This window comes from Echeneis naucrates, chromosome 12 (genome assembly GCF_900963305.1).
Source record: "Echeneis naucrates chromosome 12, fEcheNa1.1, whole genome shotgun sequence".
Taxonomy (NCBI): Eukaryota; Metazoa; Chordata; class Actinopteri; order Carangiformes; family Echeneidae; genus Echeneis; species Echeneis naucrates.
In genome coordinates, this window is record NC_042522.1 from 16229432 (window position 1) to 16253507 (window position 24076).

General features: G+C 42.4%; 1 protein-coding gene across 2 annotated transcripts in view; it reads left to right on the forward strand.

The window, feature by feature from the left end:
* The first annotated feature begins 596 nt into the window (after positions 1-596).
* LOC115052012 (carboxyl-terminal PDZ ligand of neuronal nitric oxide synthase protein) overlaps positions 597-24076 on the forward strand; it is a 40481-nt gene continuing 17001 nt past the window's right edge. The window contains exons 1-6 of one of the 2 annotated variants that reach the window (XM_029515881.1): positions 597-1107; positions 2167-2238; positions 19615-19707; positions 19838-19896; positions 21088-21196; positions 22187-22328. In XM_029515881.1, coding sequence (XP_029371741.1) covers positions 1003-1107; positions 2167-2238; positions 19615-19707; positions 19838-19896; positions 21088-21196; positions 22187-22328 — 580 coding nt within the window. In that variant the 5' untranslated portion in view covers positions 597-1002. Of the gene's footprint in view, positions 1108-2166; positions 2239-14378; positions 14501-19614; positions 19708-19837; positions 19897-21087; positions 21197-22186; positions 22329-24076 lie in introns of those variants that run through there. The other variant, XM_029515882.1, reaches the window with a different exon arrangement.

A 24076-nucleotide genomic window follows, 5' to 3' on the forward strand; every position in this document is an offset into this window, starting at 1 on the left:
TCTTAGCCATTTGAATGTCTTGAATTTGTGATGCAGATACAGAGGGTTACAAATCTATATTTAAATGTTTTATATGCTGAGAAATTAAGCAGTTTATCAAAATTATACAGCACCAAACATTCATCTATCTTATTGTAGACATAGATACAATAGGTTGCTGTAGTTCTGCATAAAATAACACTTAAATCGATGGACAAACACAATATATTTAATGTATTAGGAGTACTCATTACACATTGCCATTATGCTATAGATCTAGCTCATTAAGGTAATTTCAACATGCAGTAATTCATTTATTGTAGAAGTCTTACATGTTTTTATATTTGTTACAATAATGGGGTGTTTCATATTTATAGATAAACACCCCATTATTTTAATAGTTAATTCTAATTATATATGCTGTTTTATTTCTCCCTCACAGATAATCCACCCTCAGGTTTCATCTCCAGGGGGACTAACTTGTCTGTTGGCCTTCCTCCCAGCTCCGGGTTGCATCATGCCTGAGAACTTTTGGTCCAATGAGGGACTCGCTTTGTGCTTTGTGGAAAGGGGGGAGTGACATAGAGAGACACAGAGAGGGAAAGAGAGAGAGAGAGGGAAGCGGCTGCAGCGTTTCCACGGACAGGAGTGGAATAAAATCGAAAAGGAGGCAGCATCACCTGCGCAGACGAGACGCCGCGTCTCGGAGAGCCTTGGAGCGTCCGGAGAGCAGGCTTCCTCCACGTTTTCACTGCCTGGGATCATTCATCGTCACCGGGGGAGGAGGAGGGGGGGGGGGGCAGATCTGTCCCCTCTGGAGGACGGGACCTCTGAAGCTCAAAGCAACAACAATGGACTGCGTCTCCTCAGAGGACTCAGTCCTGGAGCCGCCGCTTTGCGCACACGCACCGGGTTGTCGCGTTTCCAGCCCTCCCCGAATCTACCTGTGTACTTGTTGAATTGTTTTTGTTTTGTTTTTGTTTTTGTTTTTATTTTTTTTATTTCCGTGCCCCGGATCCCGCAATGCCTGCCAGGAACAGGTACAACCTGGTGGACGATGTGGCGGACTCGAGGGTGCCGCTGCACAACGAGGAGGCTTATCAACATGGGATTTATTTCCAAGCCAAGGTGAGATGGGAAATACTTTCTCTCCTCATTTATTTCAAACAAACAAAAAAAAAAAATCAAAAGCAGTCCGTCCGGAGTTGTGTTTGTGCTGTTGTGGAGCGGAATGGCAGGTGCACTGGCGCCCATTCAGCTGGGATCCACCATGAAGTTTGAACACATGGTCGTGTGTTCAACCACACACAGACACACACACACACACACACACACACACACGGTTAACTGCAGCTTAATGCAGCAACATATGGAAATATAAAATCCCTTAAAACTGATGTCTGCTGCTCAAAAGTGAGCTGAGTGATTTATTTATTTATTTATTTTGAATAATTTACTTAGAGAAGCAGCTGCAGAGTATCATCTTTTCGGTGCCCTTACTCAGGCTGCTGTTTATAAATGTTATCCTCCTCATCATAATATTGTTTTCCACAGCGGTAAGAAGCACATTAAAATGTATTTTTGGGAACAGCAACCTTGGGTTATTTCACACAAACAAGTAACTGAGCGTCAAGAATAGTTCACTGCTTGCCTTTTTTGTGGCTGGAGTTAGTCTCAGCTCTGACTCACATGCATCAGTGTGCACTTTTATTATGATTCATTCTTTTAGGGATTTGTTTGAAGAATTAGATAAAGTGGTATAAAAGGAGTGTCACCGGTCCAAAGTGCAGCCAGACGGCTGTTTGTATTTCAGATCCTGCAATGCTTCTCGTTTCAGTTTGTTGGTCTTTTGTTAAAAATCCCTACCTGACATATTTTCTTAGAGTGGCTATACAGCACATACCTACAGACCACATAACAACACGTACTTAATACATTTCAAATATATGCAAGCCTCATTCAAAGACTCTCGGTGGTACCTGGGAGCTTAGTGGCTCTCCAGTGAATGCTAAGGAGGCTTCACACTCGCACAGAGAGCTTAGGGAAAGTGGCTGAGGAGTACAAGCAGGAGTGATTGATTTGACTCATGATACTACTGAGTGTGTCACATTTGATTGTTTAAGATTGATTGACCAGCTGTTGCACGTTGGACCATAACAAATTTATGTCTCTGATTGCTGACCGCAGTACGTGGGGAGCCTTGACGTGCCCAGGCCCAACAGCCGGATGGAGATCGTGGCAGCCATGAGGAGAATCAGGGTAAGATGAAAACATAATGTCAGGAACAAACACGCACACACACTGGTATTTGGTCCAGCGGTGATTGTCTCATGATGGAGAAGAGAACGCCTCTTTACAATAACGCAATACACATAAATTTGCTGCTCTCAAATGAGATTTGTGCTGAAAATATAGTGACGCATGTACTGGCTGGACAGCAGATCACGACTTCTGTCGTGGGCAAGAGATGCAGGGAGGCATTTAGCAGAAAGGAATAAAAGCAAAAAAAAAAAAATAAAGGAGAGGTTGGATTGTGTGGCTTTCTTTGCTGAGTACTACATCGCCCTCCCTTTCTAAATGTGTTGAGTTGAAGGGCACATTGTATATGTGCACAATCATTGGCTGCCTTTCACGAAACTCAGTCTGTGGCTGATTATTGCTGTGCTCCGTTCTCCTGACCTCATAGTCAAATGATTTCGATTTCTCAGTTTTGCTTTCACTTCGTTATTCGTATCATAGTCATCCCTGGTGCCCCCCCCGCCCTCCCCCCAACGCTCTATCAGATATGTTTCTATGGGGATCATGCTATCATCCTTCCCTCTCATTGTCCCAGCAGGCCGAGTTTTTCCCTCCTGAAACGAAGACAGAGCCGGATCGCACAACCAGGGTGGTTCTGTAATCCAAGTGTGACTCACAAGACTAGCTTGGTTCAGACATGACAAAGCTCTTATCCCTGGCTGAGTGAAAACGCGGAGAGGAAACGTGTGATTTCATTTTTAGAGCCACTGAAAAGCCATAATGCGCTTTTATCTTCTGAAAAATGCAGGAGGTGTGAGGCACAACATTCAAACCCCCCCCCCCCCCCCCCCCAACACTTCTCACAGGACTCTTCGTTTAGTCTGGCCTCAGTTGTGTTGCAGAGTAGGTTTGTAGGTGAAAGCTATGCAGTTCACTGTGTGTTCAAGAATCTGAGGAACCCCAGGGGTGGAGATATTTTAGATATCTGAAGAAAACTAACCCCACTTGAAGAAGGTTGATAGAGGAAAGCCAGACAGTCTATCTGTCTGTCTGTGTGTGTGAACGCTGGGTGCATCGATAGTGATTCCCGAAATGACAAATCCATGAAGTTATAAACGTGATCAACAGACTGATACCCTGCAGGGCATGAAACAGGAGCTTGTAGAGGCAGGCAAGGGAAGTGCTTTTTATCCCTACAGGAAAAAACACATTATGTCTTTGAGGAAAAAAAAAAAAAAAAACTAAAGAAGAACCCAACAAAAAAAAAAAAAAAAGAACTCCTAGATGACCTAGTTGTTTTTACAGCAAAACCAAATCTAAGAGATTCTTATTTGAAAATATACACAATGCTTATTCGTATTTATGTTATTTGTAAATGTTGATGCGTACATGTCGGGTTCGTGTTTCTCTGTATGTTAAGTTCCCCGGAGGTCCAAAGCAAGCTGTGAGTCAATAATAAATGAGCTAGTCTATTGAAGTTGTACCTCTCAACCCATTGTATTCAATATCCGAGTTTTTGAACAGCTAATGAATAAAGCAGGATGCTGCTTCATAGTCTCCGGGAACAAATGTTGAAAAGAGAGGCTGGCTGCTAGGAAACACCAACACAGGGGGAAAAAAAAAACCCTCCGATTTATTAATTTATCATGTGTGTTGAATGTAATTTATTCCTACAGCGACTACAGAGATGATTGATAGCCTTGTTTTATTAGCATGACCTGTAGATGACTCTGGCTGAGTTTCTGCTGTGGACTTTGGCATCTTGCTGGTGAACCGAAAAGGACTTAAAAGTTTTGTTCTTGCTAAATAGCCAGCCGTCTGTTTACTTGTATCTCTCTTGAAGAAGGATTGCGTGTTCGGCATCAAACTTCTTTCCCTCCAAGCTGTCTTCAGCAGGAAGGTGATGCGAATGTCAACTCTTGACATCTTTCTTCTACTGAACCTAGCCCGCTAACCAGGCAGCACCAGCCTGTGTGATTTGGAGTTACTTTAACCTCCAATCTGCCCTGAAGGATCTAGTGCTGCCCACATGGTGTATCATTAATTCTTGTCTCGTAAGCACAACAATAGCTGATGCTCGAGCGGAAATTAGCACCAACCCGCTCCCGGCAAGGAAGCGCATTTGTGACGGCACAAAAACTCCCTCCAACAAAAAGGCACTTTAGAGCAAGAGAGTTCAGGTTTTGCTGAGCTGTGATCACGGTGAGCATTAGCTGTAAAAACAACAACAAACAAGTGAGCTGCAATAGTAGGTCTGCCCATTACATATTAACCAATACACAAGAGATGGCTTGTTCAGCTTCGGTTAACATTAAGAAAATAAAGAGTCCATCATTCCCACCTTCCCAGGTTTTTTGTTTCCGTTTTATATGGATTATATCTGTGCAGGCTCTATCTTCATCCAATCACAGCTACCTTTACCACTGTTCATATCTGAGTCCTTGTAGCCGTAAAACCACAAGTGGTTTGGACTGCCACTGTGGGGAGTTTTTAATTCATTTCAGAAGCTACATGTTCTTTATTTGAAATTATGCAGCGTTACCAATGGCCCTGCTGTCTCTGGTTTTAAACACGGTGGAAGGTAAAGACTGTTTTTGTGCCAGCTTCTTGGGTCAACCTTCTCACACTGTGTGAATACAAACACGAGTGCCTTAGAGGGCAGACGTGTCTGTTTGGGCCAGGTTGCCAAGTCAAATGTAATTACCTTGAGCAGATGAATATTGACTGGCCTTCCTGACTTCCTCCTCATCTCTTTTCACAAAAGCAAAGGCTTTGTCTTTAATTTAAAAGCACAAGCCTTTAGCAGGGGGACTTTGGGGAATTGAATGTGATTAAAGAGAGCGAGGAAGGAATTGATGGCAGTGGGAGAAAGACTGCAGTAGGAAGAAGTCCTGGAACTGGAGAAGGGTTGCGTTGAAGCTGGCAGAGACGTGGTTGTTTCATCTCCCTCGGCTAATCTCTTTAGTCTCAGTTGAAGTGAGAAAACAGGGGGGAGCGAGCAGAGAGGGCGAGCAGACAACACAGCCTGATCATCTCCGAGCAAACACTGAACCTGGGTTTGACAGAACCAAGGAGCCGTTCAGTCGAGCCGTCGGCTGTCTGACAAACACACACACCTGCCATTCCCACAGTGACGAAGTGAAAAGACACAATTTTGTATCCCGCAGATCTTTTCAGGCTGTTTTTCTTTTTTTGTGTTAAAACTTCTCCCTTTATGGCTGACTGGTCCTACTGTGTTGGTTTTTAAGAATTTGTTTCTTTCAGTTTGACCAGTGGCACAGAAACGTGTGTGCGTGTGCGTGTGCGTGTGTGTGTGTGTGTGTGTGTGTGTGTGCGTGCGTGTGTGTGTGCGAACCTTTTCATTTAACAGTCTCCTCATCGATTAATGGGGCTGAATAACGCAGGCTGGTTCTGCTGCATCCACGTGGAGAGATTTGGTGTAGTCATCTACAGTTCACTGCTTCAGAAAAGGATGTGTCTATTCACTGGAATTTCCTTGGGAAACAAACACGCTCTGTTTACAGGAGGCCACTGTCTCGCCACAAAAGGATACAAGTAGAAGGCTACAGTCTCCTCCTCACCCCTGTCTATGTTTCTGTCATCTCTCTCTCTGTTAATCCCACATTTCCACCACGCTTTACCCCCAATCCCTCCCTCCCTGCCTCCACTGCTGTTTTGTTTCCATCTCCTCACTCTCCTCCAACCAAAATAGACTGTCTCGATTTAGCCCGTGTCTGGCTAAATCTACTCAGCGCTGACAGAAATAATATATATATATATATATATATATATATGTTTTGTTTTTTTTTAGGCTGAGGGCAGGCCATGCATGCTTCTCTTTGAGTTTTGATTGGCTCTAATGGGGTGTTAAGCTTCTCTCAGATGTCCGTCAGGATGCCGCCTCCTCCATCAGACTTGCCAGGAATCTCCCTGGAAATGACATGCCTGCCTTCTCTCTGCATTTGTCCCCGCGTCTGTCTAGAACATCCGTTGAGCAGCTCTATGTCGCATGCCGTGTGAGCGAGAAGCAAACCTTATTCTTCCGTTCATTTTACTATGGGTCCGCTGAGTCTCCTGGGCTTCTGAGAGCTCACTGAACTCAGTCGGCAGCAGATGTTTGGATGTTGAGAGGGATGCAGTGAGATGGCAGGCACTCTGGACCGTTTGAGAGAGTGAGTTTCACTTTGCGTGCTTCTGGGCTGCTTTTATGCTTTCGACTCTATTCTAACTGGAGACTTAGTTTCCGAAGCAATGGGAGTTGCATAATTTTAAGAAAGAGGATACTGGCACAAAAATATTGGCATCACATCTATCAATATATAAAAAAAAAAACAAAAACACCCCAAACATACAAAAAAAACACCCCTGCCAAATCTTCAAGTACAATGAAGGCGGCAATGCTCCAAAGCATGTTTGTTCATTACCAACCATCCTGTTTCTGTTCTCCATGCTCATGTGGCCACCTGTCACTCATTTATACAATGCTGAATTAGACAGCTTCCCTTTGTTATCCATTCTCTATCTGTAGTCAGCTCATTCTTTACAGGCAGACTTTTCATCGACGACAAATTGTTACCCCAGGCCTGAAGATTTCAGTGCACACACAACGCGCAGACACTGACCAATGAAGATGTTATATTCATAACAAACACAGATATATATCTTTTTTTATAATACACACTTCATTTGAAGATTAAAGGCAAAGGGAAGGTAAACACTGGTGCTGATTCATTTTTACAAAATGAATGACCAGGAGACAATTTCTAAATGTCAGCGATTCACTTTTTTTAAACAATTACACATCCTGCATGTCCCAGAAAACCAGAGAAGAAATGAGAGCAAAGCTTAAGTCCAGCATCTATGGCAAAGTGGGGGCGGTTGTTGTTGTGTGCACAGCCCTAACTGAACATGTGTTAATGTGGGATATGCTGTATTTAGGGACACGTAATGGGGGGGTATTGTTTTCATTTTCTATTCATGCTCGCTTAATGGCAGATGTACAAGGGCGCAGTGCGTGACCTATATGTGTACTGGATTAGATGTGATGTCACTTTTGAAAGACTGCAGTCGGCCTTTGTTTATCCAGGCCCCTGAGTGAAACAGGGCTCCCACTTTCCTTGATGAGTACTCATTTCAAAATAAGCCCCGAACCATGATCTGTGTTTGAAAGGACATATCTTCATGGTCTGCTCTGTTAATGCAGGAAAATTCATCCCAAATCAGCTTCTGTGGTCACAGAAGCAAAGACATACAAGCAACAGTGAGTCAGAGTAGCTCCACAAGCACACTTTTTATTCTCTCTCAGGATTGTCCTTTATTTTATTCAAAGACTTTTATTATGGAGGTGAAAAAGGTTGCTGGTGAGCAAGCGAGAATTAGTGGCTCTTACCTTTAGTGTCAGATTAGTTCTTAAACTAAACCAAGAAAACCGTCTCTAAGAATCTGAAACATTTCCACGTGATCTCTAGCTTCCTCCATTTTTATTCGCTACGTTAATTAAAGGAATTTGGAGAATGTCCTGCTTGGACAACAAGGCAGACTACTGCAAACGTTTGACTTTCAGGTGGTGCTTGGGATGGAAAATACCTCATTTTTTCCCAGAGTTAATTTTTTCAAGTGACCTCCCGTCTGTGCGCTTGACTTCATGTCTGACTGTGTGCTGTGTGAGCGGGATAAATGTACTGGAGGGACAGCAGGTCTTTGCTCACATGGCTGGACGGACAGGTGGCGAGCATCATGTCGCACTCATACACAAACACACACCTGCCTTAAGGCTACACAATGTCTTTCAGCACCACAACTACTCAAATTTTGTAAACACACTCACCCAAAGCACCTGAAGCAACCCTCGTCTTAAGAAACAGATATTTTCTAAAGCCATAAACTCAATCCTGCCCAAGAGCTTGAGGGCACATTTTTTTTCCCTGACTGTTTGCTCTCAGCACGCAAATCTGGGATAGATGGAGCTTTTCACTTTCTATATTTACTTGATGGATAAAAATAAAGAGCAGGGTTTTTAGTGTTTTTACCAGATTCAAAAACTGTTGCTCTCTAAAAATGGCACAGACGCAAATTTGATGAAAAGTCAGATAGGGCCTTAAAATTGAAATGCCTTATGTGAGTTGTATTTCTGGTACTGCAGTATGTCAGCAAGTCCGAGCTTATAGCTCTTTTACAGTGCAGACATCCCTGTGGAGCTCATAGCCAGAAAGTCCTAACAGTCTGCCTGCCACCACTGCTGCCCTCCGCAAAGCCGTCTCTCAAGAACAAACACGGCTAAAGTCAACAGACCTCGAACTGGTTATGTGTGTGTGTGTGTGGCAGTACTGGGTGGATATTGTTTGAGAGTTCTGTAGGTTAAAACTTCCAACTTTCCAACTTACTTGGTTTGTTTAATTTACCCGTTCACGATGATATATTTACTCTCTTCGAGCTAATCATACAACTGAAGGAATAGAAATGAGGTCGGGAACAGCGCGGCAGCTATGAATCATGTCATTTGTACAGACATCCATGGTCCAAAGAGGATGAGTCAGACTGATTATTTCCTGTCTTTCCGTTACTTTGGCCACTATGGTGCCGAACCCAACAATGATCAGATTTATCTCAGCTGTACTTTGTTTTTGTGACTTTAAGTGAAAGTGAGCCCGCTACACGCTTAACTAAGGCGACTAACATAAGAAGCCCAAAGCTGAACAGAACTAGAGCTGCGGTATGTCTGTCTGTGCCCTGTTTTTTCTCCTTCTCTTTGCTCTCTGCCGTCTGTAAATTCACAGATTTGCTTTGTTTATCCTAAATGTCCTGACACTGTGATTTGATTTCTTTAGTTGCGTGGTTTTGCCTTGGCTTGTTCTTTGATTAAAATTGTGCCATTGTGCTCTCGCTCCCTCCTGCTATTATTCTGCAGGTCTGAGTTAAACACAAATGTCATGCTGTTCCTCATGTCTCCCTGGAAACTGCTTCTGCCACCGAAACATGTCGGTCTTAACTCATCTTTATGTTTGAAATGGGCTCAAAGTTTGCTATGGATGTAGAAACTTAGTCACAAGACTTCTATTAATATCTACGCAAATTAAATTCTGCATTGTCATCACAAACTCATTCAATATGACTTAGAATAAATGTGTCAGATTTTTCTGCTCCGCCTGAGAGTATTTTTCTCAGCATGAGTTGGCAGATAAACTGGGCCTATTGTATTACGGTATCATTTGTTGGATAATGATTGAGGAAAGCGCTGTAGGCTTCTGAGCTGGCAGATAGGCTGCCCTACTTCTAAATGTGATTCGGAGTCGTGGGTAAGTGCGTGTGTGCGTGCGTGCGTATACGTTTGCTTTCCACTTCTCATCACCTCGCTGCGTAAGAAAGCCTCGAGGTCTTGTTCTCCCGCTCCAGACGTTCAACCTCCACGCATTCCAACTATCTTTTCATTTCACTGCCTTGATGTCTGCGTCGTCGTAGCTATATCTACTCTCCCCAACTTGACTCAGGTCTGTTAGTCAAAACATGGACGAAAAAGTTGAGGTTTAAAATCTTACCTATCGGAACGATTTAATACTGCTCATGTTCAAATATTAAGACGGCAAAAAAGCATGACAGAAAATGAATACTGCCTACAGACCCAGGCTAGAAGCAGGCAACAAGAATGGAAATCAAATTTCAGATGTGGAAGAAAATAGTTTTTTCTGCAATGAATATCAAGTTAGTTCTTCAGTTCAGTGGATTTTTTTATTATTTTTTTTTTTCAGTTGATGTTTCATAATCTAAATTAGTCATTGACTAAGCAAACTAAGACAGATAATGAGTACAACTAACAGCTGCTGTACAGTGTAAAATGAATAAATACGATGAATTACTCACCGTTTTTATAACCTGAGATAGAAATACTGTTTTTAGTATAAGAGAAAAGAAAGCATGCTGTTATGTTTGCTCATTATTACAATTTCTTTTTATAATCTGCTTTCTGTAAATTCCTATGGTGAATACATGAATGTTTCTTTACACTGGGTATGTTTCCACTGCGCATTGTACACCTGCTTTTAGCCATTTTTCCCCCACTGTTGTCAATAATCCGTCATTTTGCTTGCTGAGTGGGACTGATGTGTGCCTCAGAGAAGCTGGCGGGATTGTGCTTGGTGTGGCACTGTGGTTTCTCCTTATTATACTCTAATTGGATAAATGATGTGAGCAAACTGCCGCTGCTCATCCTGACGACTTCAGCGCCGCCGTCCCCGCAGCCAAACATATTCTCTTCCTCCCAGCTGACGGGGCTAATGCGACTGTCAAACCCCGTCCGTTGTCTGTCTGTCACTGTCAGAATATGTTTTTTTTTTTTTTTTTTTTTTAAAGCCGTGTGCTCGGTTATCGATCAAATGGAAAAAGTGCTTCCATGCTGTGTGATTTTTGTGTTGTTTATATAACATGACGCTCTGCAGTGAAAGTTTGAGAAACTGTTTTGCAGCATTCATTGTTATCTCGACTTGCATCAGCCCAACAGGGCAGAAAAACTGAATAGATAATGAGGGAGGAGACGGCCCGAAAAGCATCTAATCATATGCACTGGAGGCATTTGCATGTTTTTGGAGCGAAATCTCACTTTCCCAAAGTTTTTGCTTTTTGATGTTTTCATGAGCTTGCTTTGAATAATTCCATCCCACTTGGATTTCAGTGTTCTTTCTCTCTTAGACTGGTGTCACAATTTCTGTCAGTGTGGGGCTCTGAAGCGCCTCAGATCTCTTTCTTATGTCTTTCTTATTGTCTCGCCTTCATCAAACAAGATGGAGACGGCTCCGTTATCCCAGATAAAAGTTTCTCTGAACTGACCTTCCGTCACAGGTTTTAGTCACAGACAGATCTTATAACGTTGGTTTTATACTGGCCAAATGTATGTGATAAATACAACAAGTCCCGGCCTTTTGTTGCTGTTTTTCCGAACACAGAATAAATAAATTTGACTCCAGCAGGATATTTTGTGGGTTATACCCTACATTTTTAATCATGCTGGCAGCGTGGCTCAAGGGAAGCCAAAGACTTCTGGGTGGTCCAATGTTTTTAGTCCAGACTGAAATATCAGCTTCCATTTAATGGATTGCCATGACAGTTTGATGTCAAGCTGCAAGATATTGAAAAAAGGGACTGTGCAAATATATGCATATATGTAAGGATAAGTTCAAATAGAGGCATTTCCACTCGATGACTTGAATACAAGAAGAATGATTGTATGGGTCAGTCAGCAGCTTTGTATCGGCCTTAAATTGGAGAATACTGTTGAGCACTTTTCACATCCTGCAGTGTAGCTAAAATGACTTCGTGCAGCCAATACAGACAATCAGCGGCAATCTTACTGATGTTTGTGATCCCTTGACTTTTTTTTTTTCTTTGATGCACTGAAATAGCTCAACCTCAGCTCGACGCCTTGGCACACAGGTGATGTATCCTGTTATCTCCTCCAGTTCCACCATGAAGTTTGTTTTTGGAGTTTTGAGTACAACGTCTGTATTGATTACCGTGAAGTTTTGTATTTAATTATCCAGTTTAGCCAAAATAAAGATATTCCCATCAGTCCCATGTTTACTTTGCACCGCTGATTTGCATGTAGCCCACTTTCACAGTGCTGCTAGCATGCCCATAGACTCTTAGTGTCTTGTTTCTGGGCAGTATCATGAAATATTACAGTGATCACTCTGGATACTAAACACTGCTTCTTCTTCAGTTCTGCACAAAAAGACCTTCAGTGTTTTTGAGCCATTTGATTACATCTAATTGGCCCTGCTGCTCTCACGGAGTCTCAATGAGGACCACAGATGATTGATTTGATTAAATGAATCCAGGCCAGGTCTACGCCACTTGATATGCTGCAGATACTGACATTTTGTGAGTCTTTCCATCATTTGAGCAATTCTCTGTGGTGACTCAGGGAAGAGAGAAGCTTCATATCCACAATGTATTTACAAGATGTTTCACAACTAATCACAGCTTCTTGCTTAGTTCATATGAGGAATGCAGCATGCACTGCTATTTATACACGAGCTGCTAAGTGTTTTGATATGAATGTGGAGCTGCTGCTGACCATCTCACTGCAGATTGTCACGCCGCGGGCAAACGGCTTAATATAATAACAGTTTTGCCTTTTAAATGTAAATGGATAAGAGCGGATAAGATCAGTAGATCGCTCACAAGTCGCCCACCTTCTGGTGGTTCACTATGCCCAACGTCCTGTTGTCGGACAGGTTGTCGTAGTCGGAGCTGTCAGACAGGGAATTAAGCTACTCATGATTGAGCTTCATGAAAGCTCTCACACACTCTTAAAGCCTCTTCTGAGGGGGCTTTTTGGGACATGTTTGCATGAAAAGCACAGATGGTGCCCTTGACCCACCCCCCCACACACAAACACACCACCTTAAAACTGCGTTAACGTGGTGGTTAAGCATTCAGCCTCAAACCTGATGATGTTTTTTTTTTTGGTTCCTCAACAACTTGATTGTTGCTGCCTTTGTGTTTTGCTGCTCTCCAGAGTCCCTTCTGTGCACATGGGTGTTTTTCTGTTTACCTTGCCAATATTTGCATAAATTAGACGCTTCAGTCCTAACGGATCCTCAATCTCTCTTTTTGCATTGGACAAATTGAGTAATTCATCTTCTGCTCTTGTTACCCAATTTAAGACATTCTGACAGTGTGATGTTGGAGTAGTGTGCAGTTGTAACAGTGCTCGTTGTTCAATCTGCTGGTTCTGTTCTTTTTTTTTTTTTTATTTTTATTTTTTGTTTTAGTGGGAAATGTCAGACCTTCTTCAACTTCACATTATGTTGACTATATACAGTTTCTACTGTATTTAGTATCCACTATATTCACTGCAGGCTCATGTTTTTGCATAAACCTGCAGCGGATGGAGGTCAGTGTGGGTGTGGATCTGTGCTGGCTGCCCCCCCCCCCATGCACTGTGTGCTAAGGGGATTTAGGACCTATGAACTGACAAAGTTTGTTCCACTAATCCTATTACTCTGACAGCTGCTTTTCCAGACTTCTGCCCCGGAAAGAACCAGAATCAGTGTCTTTATATCACTGTCCCTGCGTTGACCACTTGATGCTCTGATGGCCCGGTGCCCTCGGTCCAGCACCAGCCCGTCTACGTTTAGTATCAAAGGAAGAGTATCTTATGCTAATATTTAAGGAGCTGAAACCATCGTGTGTTTTTACTGAACGAATGGCTTTAACGATTCTTTGATTCCTTGATTGACACCAAACTGGATAAATAATTTTCGCTTTTGATCAGTTGACTAATTCCTGCAGCTCAAGTTAATTGTTTAAACTGACAAACAGTGTTGCTGAACGTAATCAGTGTCGTCTTTCTGACATGTGCTGGTTAAAAATTACAAAATGTATAGAATCAGACTTTGTGATTTACATAATCACCCCACCTTGTGTCAGTGTGAAGAATACGTAATGTACTGGAAGCTCATACATACAAGAGACAAGAAGCTAAATGTCTTTCGGAGCAGAAGCAGACTGGTGCCTGACTCCAGTGGGGCCGTGGCTGCATACTGCAGGATTGTCACACATTCGTGCCGTCCAGAAACCAGTCGCCCTAAACATAGCAATTTGACACCAATCCAAAATCCTTTTACGGTATTTCAGCACCACAAGTGTTCAAATGAACTCTTCTTGCCACAACCTCATCAACATCGACGTGTGAGTCCCATTTGAATTTAAAGGGGACACTGCTGTTGTCTGTTGATGCAGTAAGTTGGAGGATAACGCTGATGATTTCAGACAGTCTGAGGAGTGCAGGTGTGAGTATCGTCTCATCTCCCCAGAAGTCAGACGTGCTTCGATTCAGTCTTTAAAAAAAAAAAAAAAAACTTGCCGAAGCCCATTACAGTTGTTTGGCCAAAATAGAGCTGAGATCATAACTCAGTGTTGCATCATGTTAGATCTGGATATTAAGTCATTAAATAATGTTAAGTCCGGCTTCCTCCTGCTGCCGCCACCCACATGCTATTGAAAAGAAGTGTTGGCATGCTCAGGTTGTTGCTTTTGTATTTTCCCCCATGCGAATAACCTTGAGTAGCGGTCGTCAGCGCTCTGGGACTGGCTGTCCTTTCACTGCGCCTGTCAGCGAGTCACTCAGGCGTGGGCCTGCGCTTGCTGCAGAGGCGAAGATGCGTGAGTGCCAGGGCCTGCACCGGAGGCTTCGCCTTTTTCCTCTGATACGACTGTCATTGACTCCTCTCCAGAGGTACGGGGTTGACTCATCCTGCATCAGGCTCACCGTCGTCATCCGTGGCAGGTATTGTTTTTGACGTTTCTGCTTTCATTATAAGGTGGAAGGACATGATGATCAATCAAGTGCACCACGTGGTTCGCCCTTGTGGCTGCCTAAGAGTTTGATTTGGGAGATTGAATCTTTTCTCCGCTGCGCAGACATGCGATATTAACACGGGCCGCAAATGATCAATTCTGATCTGTCAGCCACTATAAACACACTTGCAGTGTAAGTAATGAAAGCCATTTATCTCGAAAAGTCACAGCTGTAGCTTCCAGATGGAGCTGGTGCAGTGTCGCCGCCAGCTGTGGTTGTTTATCACTGAAATCAGGAATTAAGATGCCGAAAGTGCAACAGACACAGCGAAACAGAAACAAATCAAAATTGTTCCAAACTCTCCTTTTGAAAAACAATGCTTACTTCATGATGAAAGACCCAGTAATTCTACTCCTGTGTGTGTGTGCGCGTGTGTGCGTGTGCGTGTGTGTGCGTCCCTGCTGTCATTGAAGAGCCCCATTTAAAGCGGGAGGTTTCCTGTTAGCACTGTGTCTCCCACAGGGCCAGACTGCTGCTGCTCATCGAAGGCTGCCAAAAGACTAGATCCCCAGAGTCCCATCCATGATCTCTGCACTCAGGCAGAAGCTGCTCACGTGGGCACACACAGGCACCAGCAAGCACACGCCCACACACAATAACAAACACTTTCATTTTAGCTCACTTGACTATGTAACTCCCATATTATTGCTCGTTTTTTTTTTGTTTTTTTCTCCACCAATGCAACAGCACAGTCAGCGTGCACAAACACAAACGCTCGCCCATGTCTAATCTAGGCCAAGGTCGTCGTCTGTGGTGACTGCCGCGGTAATTGCTTCCTCATACACACTCCTGCTGACTAATGATGAGACGTGTTAGTTCACTCCCAAGGTCTGGGCCTCTCCTCTGTAATGGGAGTCACTCGGTCCTCCCGGTTTGGCCGCGAGGCATGTCTGGCTGCTGCTCACAGGCTGGGAGACTAGTTGAGCAACAGTGATTAGAGCGCCATGACTTTGTGGGACTAATGGGACGTTGTTAAATGCAGCCGCTCGGTTGCCAAAATATGCCAGTTCCTTCTCTTCTCTTCCTTTTTTTTTTTTTTTTTTTTTACTAATTTCATCTCATATTGTTTCTGGGGGGGGGCAGGGTTTCCAAGAAGTCCTCCTTTGGCGTGAAATGCCAGACTGTTTGGCAGCTGTTGTGTTTTTCAGCTCAGCTCTGATCCCAACAGTCTTCTCTTTGTATCCCAAAAAATGGTGAAATTCCTCGGTACTCCCCAAATCCTGGGAATTGTAATGAAGCGGTTGCTAGGCTGCAATCTATAGGGCCTATTGTGGACTCCTGTATGGATTCAATGGTACTACAGGGAGCATCAATGACCCACAATGCACCCCACATTCCTCTGCTTTTCAGGATTGTTGAAGTGGATTTAGGTGCGGGGGGTCACCCGTAATTTCTTATTCCCATTTATTCACTCTAAAAATATCCACTGACAGTGAGGGGAGCCTTTTTTCCTTCTTTTTTTTTTTTTTTTTCCCTAACCAAGACAATCTCTAAATTTCCTGTCATTAAAAGGTTTTCTGACACAGGGAGGGAGATTTATTTATTTAAAAAAAGCTGGATCACCATTACTTTCAACAGGATATCTTCATCGCTCCAAATATTGACCTAGGCCCTTTATTTGATCAACTTTTAGACGGTTTCTGTTTTTGGAGCTACGTATTGACAGAATGTATTATGAACTGAATTTAGTTTTATGAGTGATGATTGATTATGAATGAACAGTGATGTCAGTAAATGCTTGCTTTGGGTTAGCAGCAGCTTTACTCCAGCACTGTGAAAATTAAGCCATTTCTATTCTTCTACACTATTTAGTACTTGCATATAAAGATGAATACACTCAGCTCAAAGCAGGTTAATTTTGACGCTGCTACCCTCTGCTCTGGATGACTTTCACTTAATTAAAAAATAATTTTAGTTGGCTTTGTCCATCGTTAGTTATTCATGCCACAAAAAGAAGCTGCTCTGACACAGTCACGGTAAATCCCTTTGTCCTGGCTTACAAAAGTGGATGACCACTTGACTCCTCTGGTTTTTGATCTTGTAATATATTAGTTTCCTTTCAAATTCTGGGATCAAATATTCTACAGAGAGCCGGCTTTCATCTTGTTCATTTTATGCACGGACCAACAGCCATCACTATTCTGCCTGGCGCTTTCATTATAGGTTGCAGAAAGGAACGTTGGCCGAAATTTGCGACACTGTCTGGGAAGACTGATGAGTCTGATCGCTGGATTGCAGAGATTTGCAATAAATGCTGTCAGTCTGTTTACTCGAAGCTTGAAAACTAATGTAGCACTGCAGCACTCGCAGACAACACGAGAGACTTAGTTTTAAGGTTTTAAGACAAATCTTTGAAGAGAGAATCTTAGAATTTAAATCCTGCATCCTTTTGCGCGTCTGTTCAGTCCACATATTAGTCATACAGTTTTCATTACAACTCATGCATTATTCCTTAAGTCTGTTCTCCTAAATTTCTCAAACATAATTCAAAGTCTGTAACAGCAGACTAAAGTAAACTAAGCTCCTCGGCTGGAATTTCTTCATTGCAGCTTGCTGGAAGTTTTCTAACCTGACAAACTCGAGGCTTAGGAGAACTTGTGTCTAGAGCTTTTAATTGTTTGTTCCACGGCTGGTTGCAGAAAACCCCTAACAATGCAAGTGCATTAAAAGCCTGAATATTTCAAAACACTTTGCACTTAAGGAGAGAAAATATAAAAATTTCATACTTTGGATGAAGTTGCAAAATCCCATTTTGCCTCAACAGAACCTGTGAATTATAGAAGAGCTGTGTGTGTTGGTGTTTTGATGCCGAAGAATTAGCAAAGGTAGCTAAAATTGTGACCAAATCACTGGAGATAAATATAGTTTGCATAATTAATGAATTTATAATGTTGATGTCATTCTATGGTCTTTTACTTTGGCAGCTTCGGGTTCATGTCTGACAAGTTGATGACCAGAAATCATTATTCTGCTCCGTTGCCTTCCTTTGAGTCGCCTCATCTCATTATTGGCACCAGATAAAATACTGCATTTTCCAAACGAGTAGATTTGGAGCACCTGGCTTTTGGTTTCACACTCAACAAACACACAGTAATACTTCACTTTGCAACACAAACATTTCTCCGTTGCTCCTCCTGAAACCCTCACTAGCGTTTTTTTTCTGCATCTGTGCGGTGTGTTTCCTCCTCCCCGTCCAAACCTATTCTCTTTTTTAATCAGCTCTCTGGGGATTCACTTCTGTATAATTAGACACCGAAACTTTAATCACCATGTATCCAGGGCAGGGAGAGTGGCAGAATTTCAAATAGACACAAGCAGAAAAAATTAGCATGAAAGAAAGTGTGGAAAACTCATGTGACACACACACACACTTAATTTAAATTGTGACATTTGTTTACTGTCAATGTGTGCACACACTCGTAGACGTATCATGTTCACACGCAGTCCAAATAAGAGGCATGCTAACTCTTAATCATGCCATCGGAAGCCGTGACTTTTTCGTAATGCTCAGCTAATTGTTCCATATCTGGATTCAAAGGTCACATTTCGCAGGAGGTCGTTACACAACAACAGCTGTCTCCTCACCTCCTCTCCTGTCGCCTCTCGTCTGTCTCACCCCTCCTCCCGTCTTACCCTTTCCCTTATCTTCACACTGGCATTCAGTTCGCTCTTAAACACGCCATTTTCACCTCCTCTCCCTTTTCTTAATGTGTGTGTGTGTGTAGATTAAGAAGTGCCAAACCTGTTCCAAATCACATTTTCAACTCAGTCATGTGAGGACAGTAACAACAATACCCGTTCACGATATTCTGATAGTGGAAATTTACAACGATTAAATAATTTCAGGCATTGATGGTGACCAAAAACAAAAGCCCTTAAATTCACTGAGAGGACAGAAACTTGACTCCAACGGAACAATGATGCTCCTGCGTAATATCCACGTGTATATAAGTCAGCCATGACTTGATCATCTGCCTCAAGAGGCCAACAAACAACTCGAACATGGGAAAACATGGTGCGTTTCCTCTGTCTTACCCGAGGAGGCAGATGAGGGGAGAGGTCCTGCTGGATAAGAAGCTGCAGTCACATTGTAGACCCTTGGTAGCAGTTGGCTTACGAGAGCTGAACCCCGTTTCAAGTTTGCAAGTGAGGCTGATGCGGGTGGACGGGTCAGACGTGCTAAGTTCATCAGCAGACAGCTTGGCCAGCTGACGGTGTGGAAACGTGTTTGTCACTCAGTGCAGACGCAGCTGTTGTGAACCACTCAGCCAACACAATGGAGTCCAGTATTGCCCATATGGGGCATTTTCCTCTAATGTTGTTGTTTAAGCTCGCTGGTGTAGTTTATGTTCTGGGCCAGTGAGCTGAGGCAGGGATGATGTTTGGCTGTGGGCTAAAACTATTGTGGAAAACTATTACAATTAAATCAGTCTCCACTGAAATCTCCCGGCATCTATACCCATAATCACAGAGCTGCATAAAACTTTTGATTTTGTTGGCTTCAAATATGTCACAAATGTGATCTGAACTCCTCCTGTGAGCTGCCAGCCATATAAAGACGGCGCTATAGTAAAGTGCACCGCAGATCCCGTTTTAATGCTGACAGATTGTTTCCACTTATGCTCTTTAATTCTGTCGGCGTGCCAACTGTGCTCAGAACAAACGCTCAGGTCAGTCCTACTGCCGTGAGAAGGTAGAAGATGCTGCGTGTGTGTGTGTGTGTTTCTTCACTACTGTGAAGTTAGTATTGTGTGTTTTTGTTCAGTGATGCGTGATCACACGCAACCATTGAAATTTACAGTCTAAAACTTTCACGCTTCGATATGCTGTTCATTGGCTACTTAAGACTGATGCCCAGGGCTTTTTGCTTTTAACCCATTCCTGATGGAAACAGAGAATACCGTTTGTTTTGTGTCTATAATATTTGCAATGTTTTGACCAATCCTTGTATACCCTTTGTTGTAGCTGGCTTAAAGCTCAACCAAATTGACTTGACCAGTCTTCGTATATTAATATTCTGCTTTTTTTTTTTGTTTTCTTAGTATGAATTCAAGGCCAAGAACATCAAGAAGAAGAAAGTCAGCATTGTGGTGTCTGTGGATGGGGTCAAGGTGATGCTGAGGAAGAAGCAGAAGGTATGCCATTAGTGGTCTAATTGAAATATCGCTTTTTTTTTCTCTCGAGTCAGTATTTCGTGAATATTTAACTACTTCGGTATAAGATGCTATATCAGTGTTTAATCATGAACATCTGTTTCATACACAGAGAAAAGAATGGACATGGGACGAGAGCAAGATGCTCATCATGCATGATCCCATATACAGGTCAGTCACATCTGTCGGACTCGCTTCTCAGATAAATGACTCTGTCTGTGCTGAATACAAAGATAACATCTCACAGTTTTTGCAGCTTCCTTTCTGCACCCAGAGGATTCAGTCCAGTCTGGTCTTTGCACTCAGTTTTAAATAGTGAGCGTGCAGATAATGTTACAGTGGAGACTCTGAGAGTTGCCTTATATTTCTAGGCCATGGCGTGTACTTTACCTCACAGAACTTGCATGTACTGTGCATGCCAAATGCAGTGACATTCATAAAATAGCATAATGAATAATCTATATCTTGTGCATGTAGTTGGAAGAGCATATGTATGTATTCTTTGAACTAGTAATTTCTTTTTTGTAGTCATTGTATTCTCAGATAATATTTATATTCTGTGTGCTGAGAGGAAGTGTGCGACAAAGCTTCAGTTGCTGTAACAAATATCGCACTATGCCAGCCCAAAGACTTCTCCATTATTGTTTCATTGGAGCCTGACAAGTCATCATCTACGAGCCAATGAAGCTGTCAGTCACTGCTTAACAACTCACAGCAATTAAACTGTGAAGCAGAAAGATTGTAGCAGTTGTCAGGCATCAAGAGGAGATGGAATAGTGAGTGTGAGCAGATATTAAAGTGCGATTTTGTGGTACAGATAAGTGTGAAATGTATTTTTCTACCATTATCAATGTTAGTGTTAATGTTTTTTTTTTTTTTTTTTTTTTACACTTATCAAGGCAACCTTAATGAAAATAAAAATCTCAGAGATGGGAAGCAGTTGGCAGCTACTTTAAAGTGTCTTAACATTAAACATCTTGGTGTGTGCACTTAGAGATTTCTGTGTGTGTACTTGTAAATTATGTATATATCTCTGGGAGGATCTCCAGCCACACTGCTTGACAGGACTGGAGTGTGTTAAATATAATAATCCGTGCATGTGTATGTATGTGGGGAGGGGGAGAGAAATACGGAGTATAGCTCTTTGTTCACCGTCTGACTTTCAGGTGGAAATGCCAATATGTTTGGCCAGCTAAAGGACAATACTGTATAATTTGTTTTGGACGTTGTATTTGAAGATATTATCGCTGGAGAAAATGGTGAAGTGTGTAATTTAAGAACATGTTGACACACCAAGAACATCTTGAAAACATACTTAAGTTTGTGTTACTCTTGTTCAGTATAGAAATGTGCTTTTTCCAGGATTTTCTACGTGTCTCATGACTCCCAGGACTTAAAGATCTTCAGCTACATCGCAAGAGACGGCTCCAGTAACTCCTTCAGATGTAACGTCTTTAAATCAAAGAAGAAGGTAAATCACACGTCCATCACACCTGCTGACTGTCCAGATGCACAGCTTCAGATTTACACTGACACAACTCAGCCAAGACCGTCAACATTTCACGAAATGCACTTATTTGGTCTCTTAAGGAGATTGTATTTGATTTGATTTGAAGTCAGTGGGGAGGTGGGAGGAAACAGGAATTGGCCCAGGACAGCGCGGTTTGATGTGAATTTATATTTTTAGCGACTTGGGGGGATAACAGAAGGAAGCAGAGTTTGTGCTTACACACACAGTCCCGTTCACGCCCCCCCCTTGACCCTGTAAAGGTATCAAAGTATGGATAGTGGCTGCAGTGCAAACTGTTATCAATGTTCTTATCTAACTCTGTTACTGATGTTAAAGTGGAAAAATCTGTGCTCTCTCTACCGAGTTTGTCGTGCCACATGAATCCCCCGTGACATACACACCGTTCAGATGAAAATCCAGCTACCTGTGACCGAGGGCTTTTTGTATGCTGCGTTTTCTGCTCTTATCTTCTTATTCACCAATTCATTTCCTGAATTTTATCAGCTGAATGAATCGATTTGGACTTTAAAGTTGGTCCTACTCAGATCTGGTGGCTTAGCACTGCAGAGCCACGGCCTGCACTGAATGCCAAGCAGATGCATTTGAAGACAAGTGCATTTGTATAGTCGTATATTTGAGACAAGCATCCTAAGTCCAGGCCAGGCTCATCTTCACTGCTACACTTGTCACAGGTTACTGCCGCCTTGGCTCCGAGGCGGGGTATTATCAGTCAGCTATAATGAGAATTGCCCTGCAGAGGTGTTATTATTAGTCACTGACCCCAAGGGGCATCCAACTGTGTCCCAAAGACGATTGAAAGCGTGAATTTTTATAGTCCATCCAAAGACGGTAGCAGGTGATTCCGCTGGCAGACAGCGGTGAAGTTACTGCATGTTTGGGCTCTTTTTAAACCTTCACTTTCCCTCTCCCTCTCCTGCTTTTACCCGCCAGACACAAGCCATGCGCATCGTGCGGACCGTCGGTCAGGCCTTTGAGGTGTGCCATAAACTCAGTCTGCAGCATGCTGAGCAGGATGCTGACGGACAGGCAGACGGAGAGAGTGACAAATCCACAGAGGAGGCCAGCAGTAGCGGTGAGACCCAACTAAAATGATTTACTGTTTGCTCTGCACAGGTTTGTCTTAAAGAGTTGCAGCTCAACGAATATGCCAGTGAAGAACCGCAAAGGTTTACTGCAGTGTGTTTACAAAAAGCACCGTTGAAAGCTTGCAATGAAATCCTGTGAACTTGTACCAGTGCGCTGATAAATTGAAGTTGTTTACAGCTACATTTGTTGTGTATTACAGTTTAATTTCTGTTAAGCTCGGTGCAAACACCTGCTGCTTGTCTGAGTCTCCCACCTGTTTGGGAATAAACCTCAGCATCCTAGTGTTGCATCAGAGGAAATGCAGCACAACTAAGATTCAATCCTTTGGCTTTAGTCGTTTCTGCATAAGATATCCTTTCCTTTTTCTTTAAGCCTAAGTTTAATTAGGCAATGTCTTAAAATATTCACCACCAGAGTTTAGTGACTCGATGCTGGCATTTGCTAATTACGCCACAAAGTTTAATTAGCATTTGGTCATAAATCAAAAATGGGCAAAGTCAAACCTTGCGACGGGACACCAAGTAAATGAAAGTCTTGAGATACATAGATGTGACGTGATTAATTTCCAACACAATCATGAAATCTATGCTTTGAATAACAAGTTGAATCGTATCAGGATTTTATCTGCCAAACACAAAATACAAGCAAACTTTGTGTTGTGTAAAAAAAAAAAAAGATATAAACTGGATTGTTGTGTTGTGTTTTTCATCAGATTAATAAATTGGAGGAGCAGCTTTTTAAATTTTACCTGCAGCATCTGGTCTAAATGGTGCTATTTTGGAAAACATGGTGTTCGTGAGCTTCAGCTGTTTATGTTCATCACATGAGGACTGTGTTTCTCCTGATTAAGCTTTAAAGTTTGACCTTTCCCACGTTCGCTTTGATTACATGCCCTTTTTACGGCCTTAATGGATCTCTGCAATCTCACCACCTCATTGAATTACCTCTGTGGCATTTGATTACATTGGATTGTTAAATCAAACTACCAGATTTGGTCTTTATATTACAGCAACGAGGACGATTGTCTTGATCACAGCTCTCACATCACTGGACAGCAGGAACGTGTTGCTGCCAGCGTTGGCTGTAATTATTGTAATGATTGTAATTAGCACAGCAAAGCGATTGAACAGTTGTCAGGCACTGAGCTGGAGTTGTGTGACAGGCAGAGAGGATCACAACGGGGTTAAGCTCTGTGTCTCCTCAGTAGCATTAATTCCAGGTTCAGTTATACGAATGAAGGGATCCGTGTTTGTAAGCCTTTTACAGACTCTAAAGACCAAGTTGGATTAAATAGTGTGTTCATAGCTGGTTTTTATGTCATATTTACACCGGTACAACCAAAGTTGAATGTGCAAAGCTTCTGAATATGGTTTATTTATTTCAGAATTATCTGTAAAGTACATTTTTGATAATGATTATAAACACATCTTTCTATCATGACCTGAACTTTGTTTAAAAAATTCAACCTCTTAAATGTCCAGAATCAAATATTCCTCATAGTACTGGCATATTGTGAGCACTTTTAACCAGAAGCATTAGATTGCAAAAGCACAGGATATGTTTGACATTATGGGGAAATGGATTATTCACATTCTTGCCAAGAGTTGTAAGATCAATAGCACTAAATATGAGACCATGGGAGGCTGGTTATTTAGCTTAGCCCTGCTAGCTGCTGGCCGTAGCATCGCAGTGTAGAGATGAGGGAGAAGTAAAACTAAATAAATTGTATAAAAT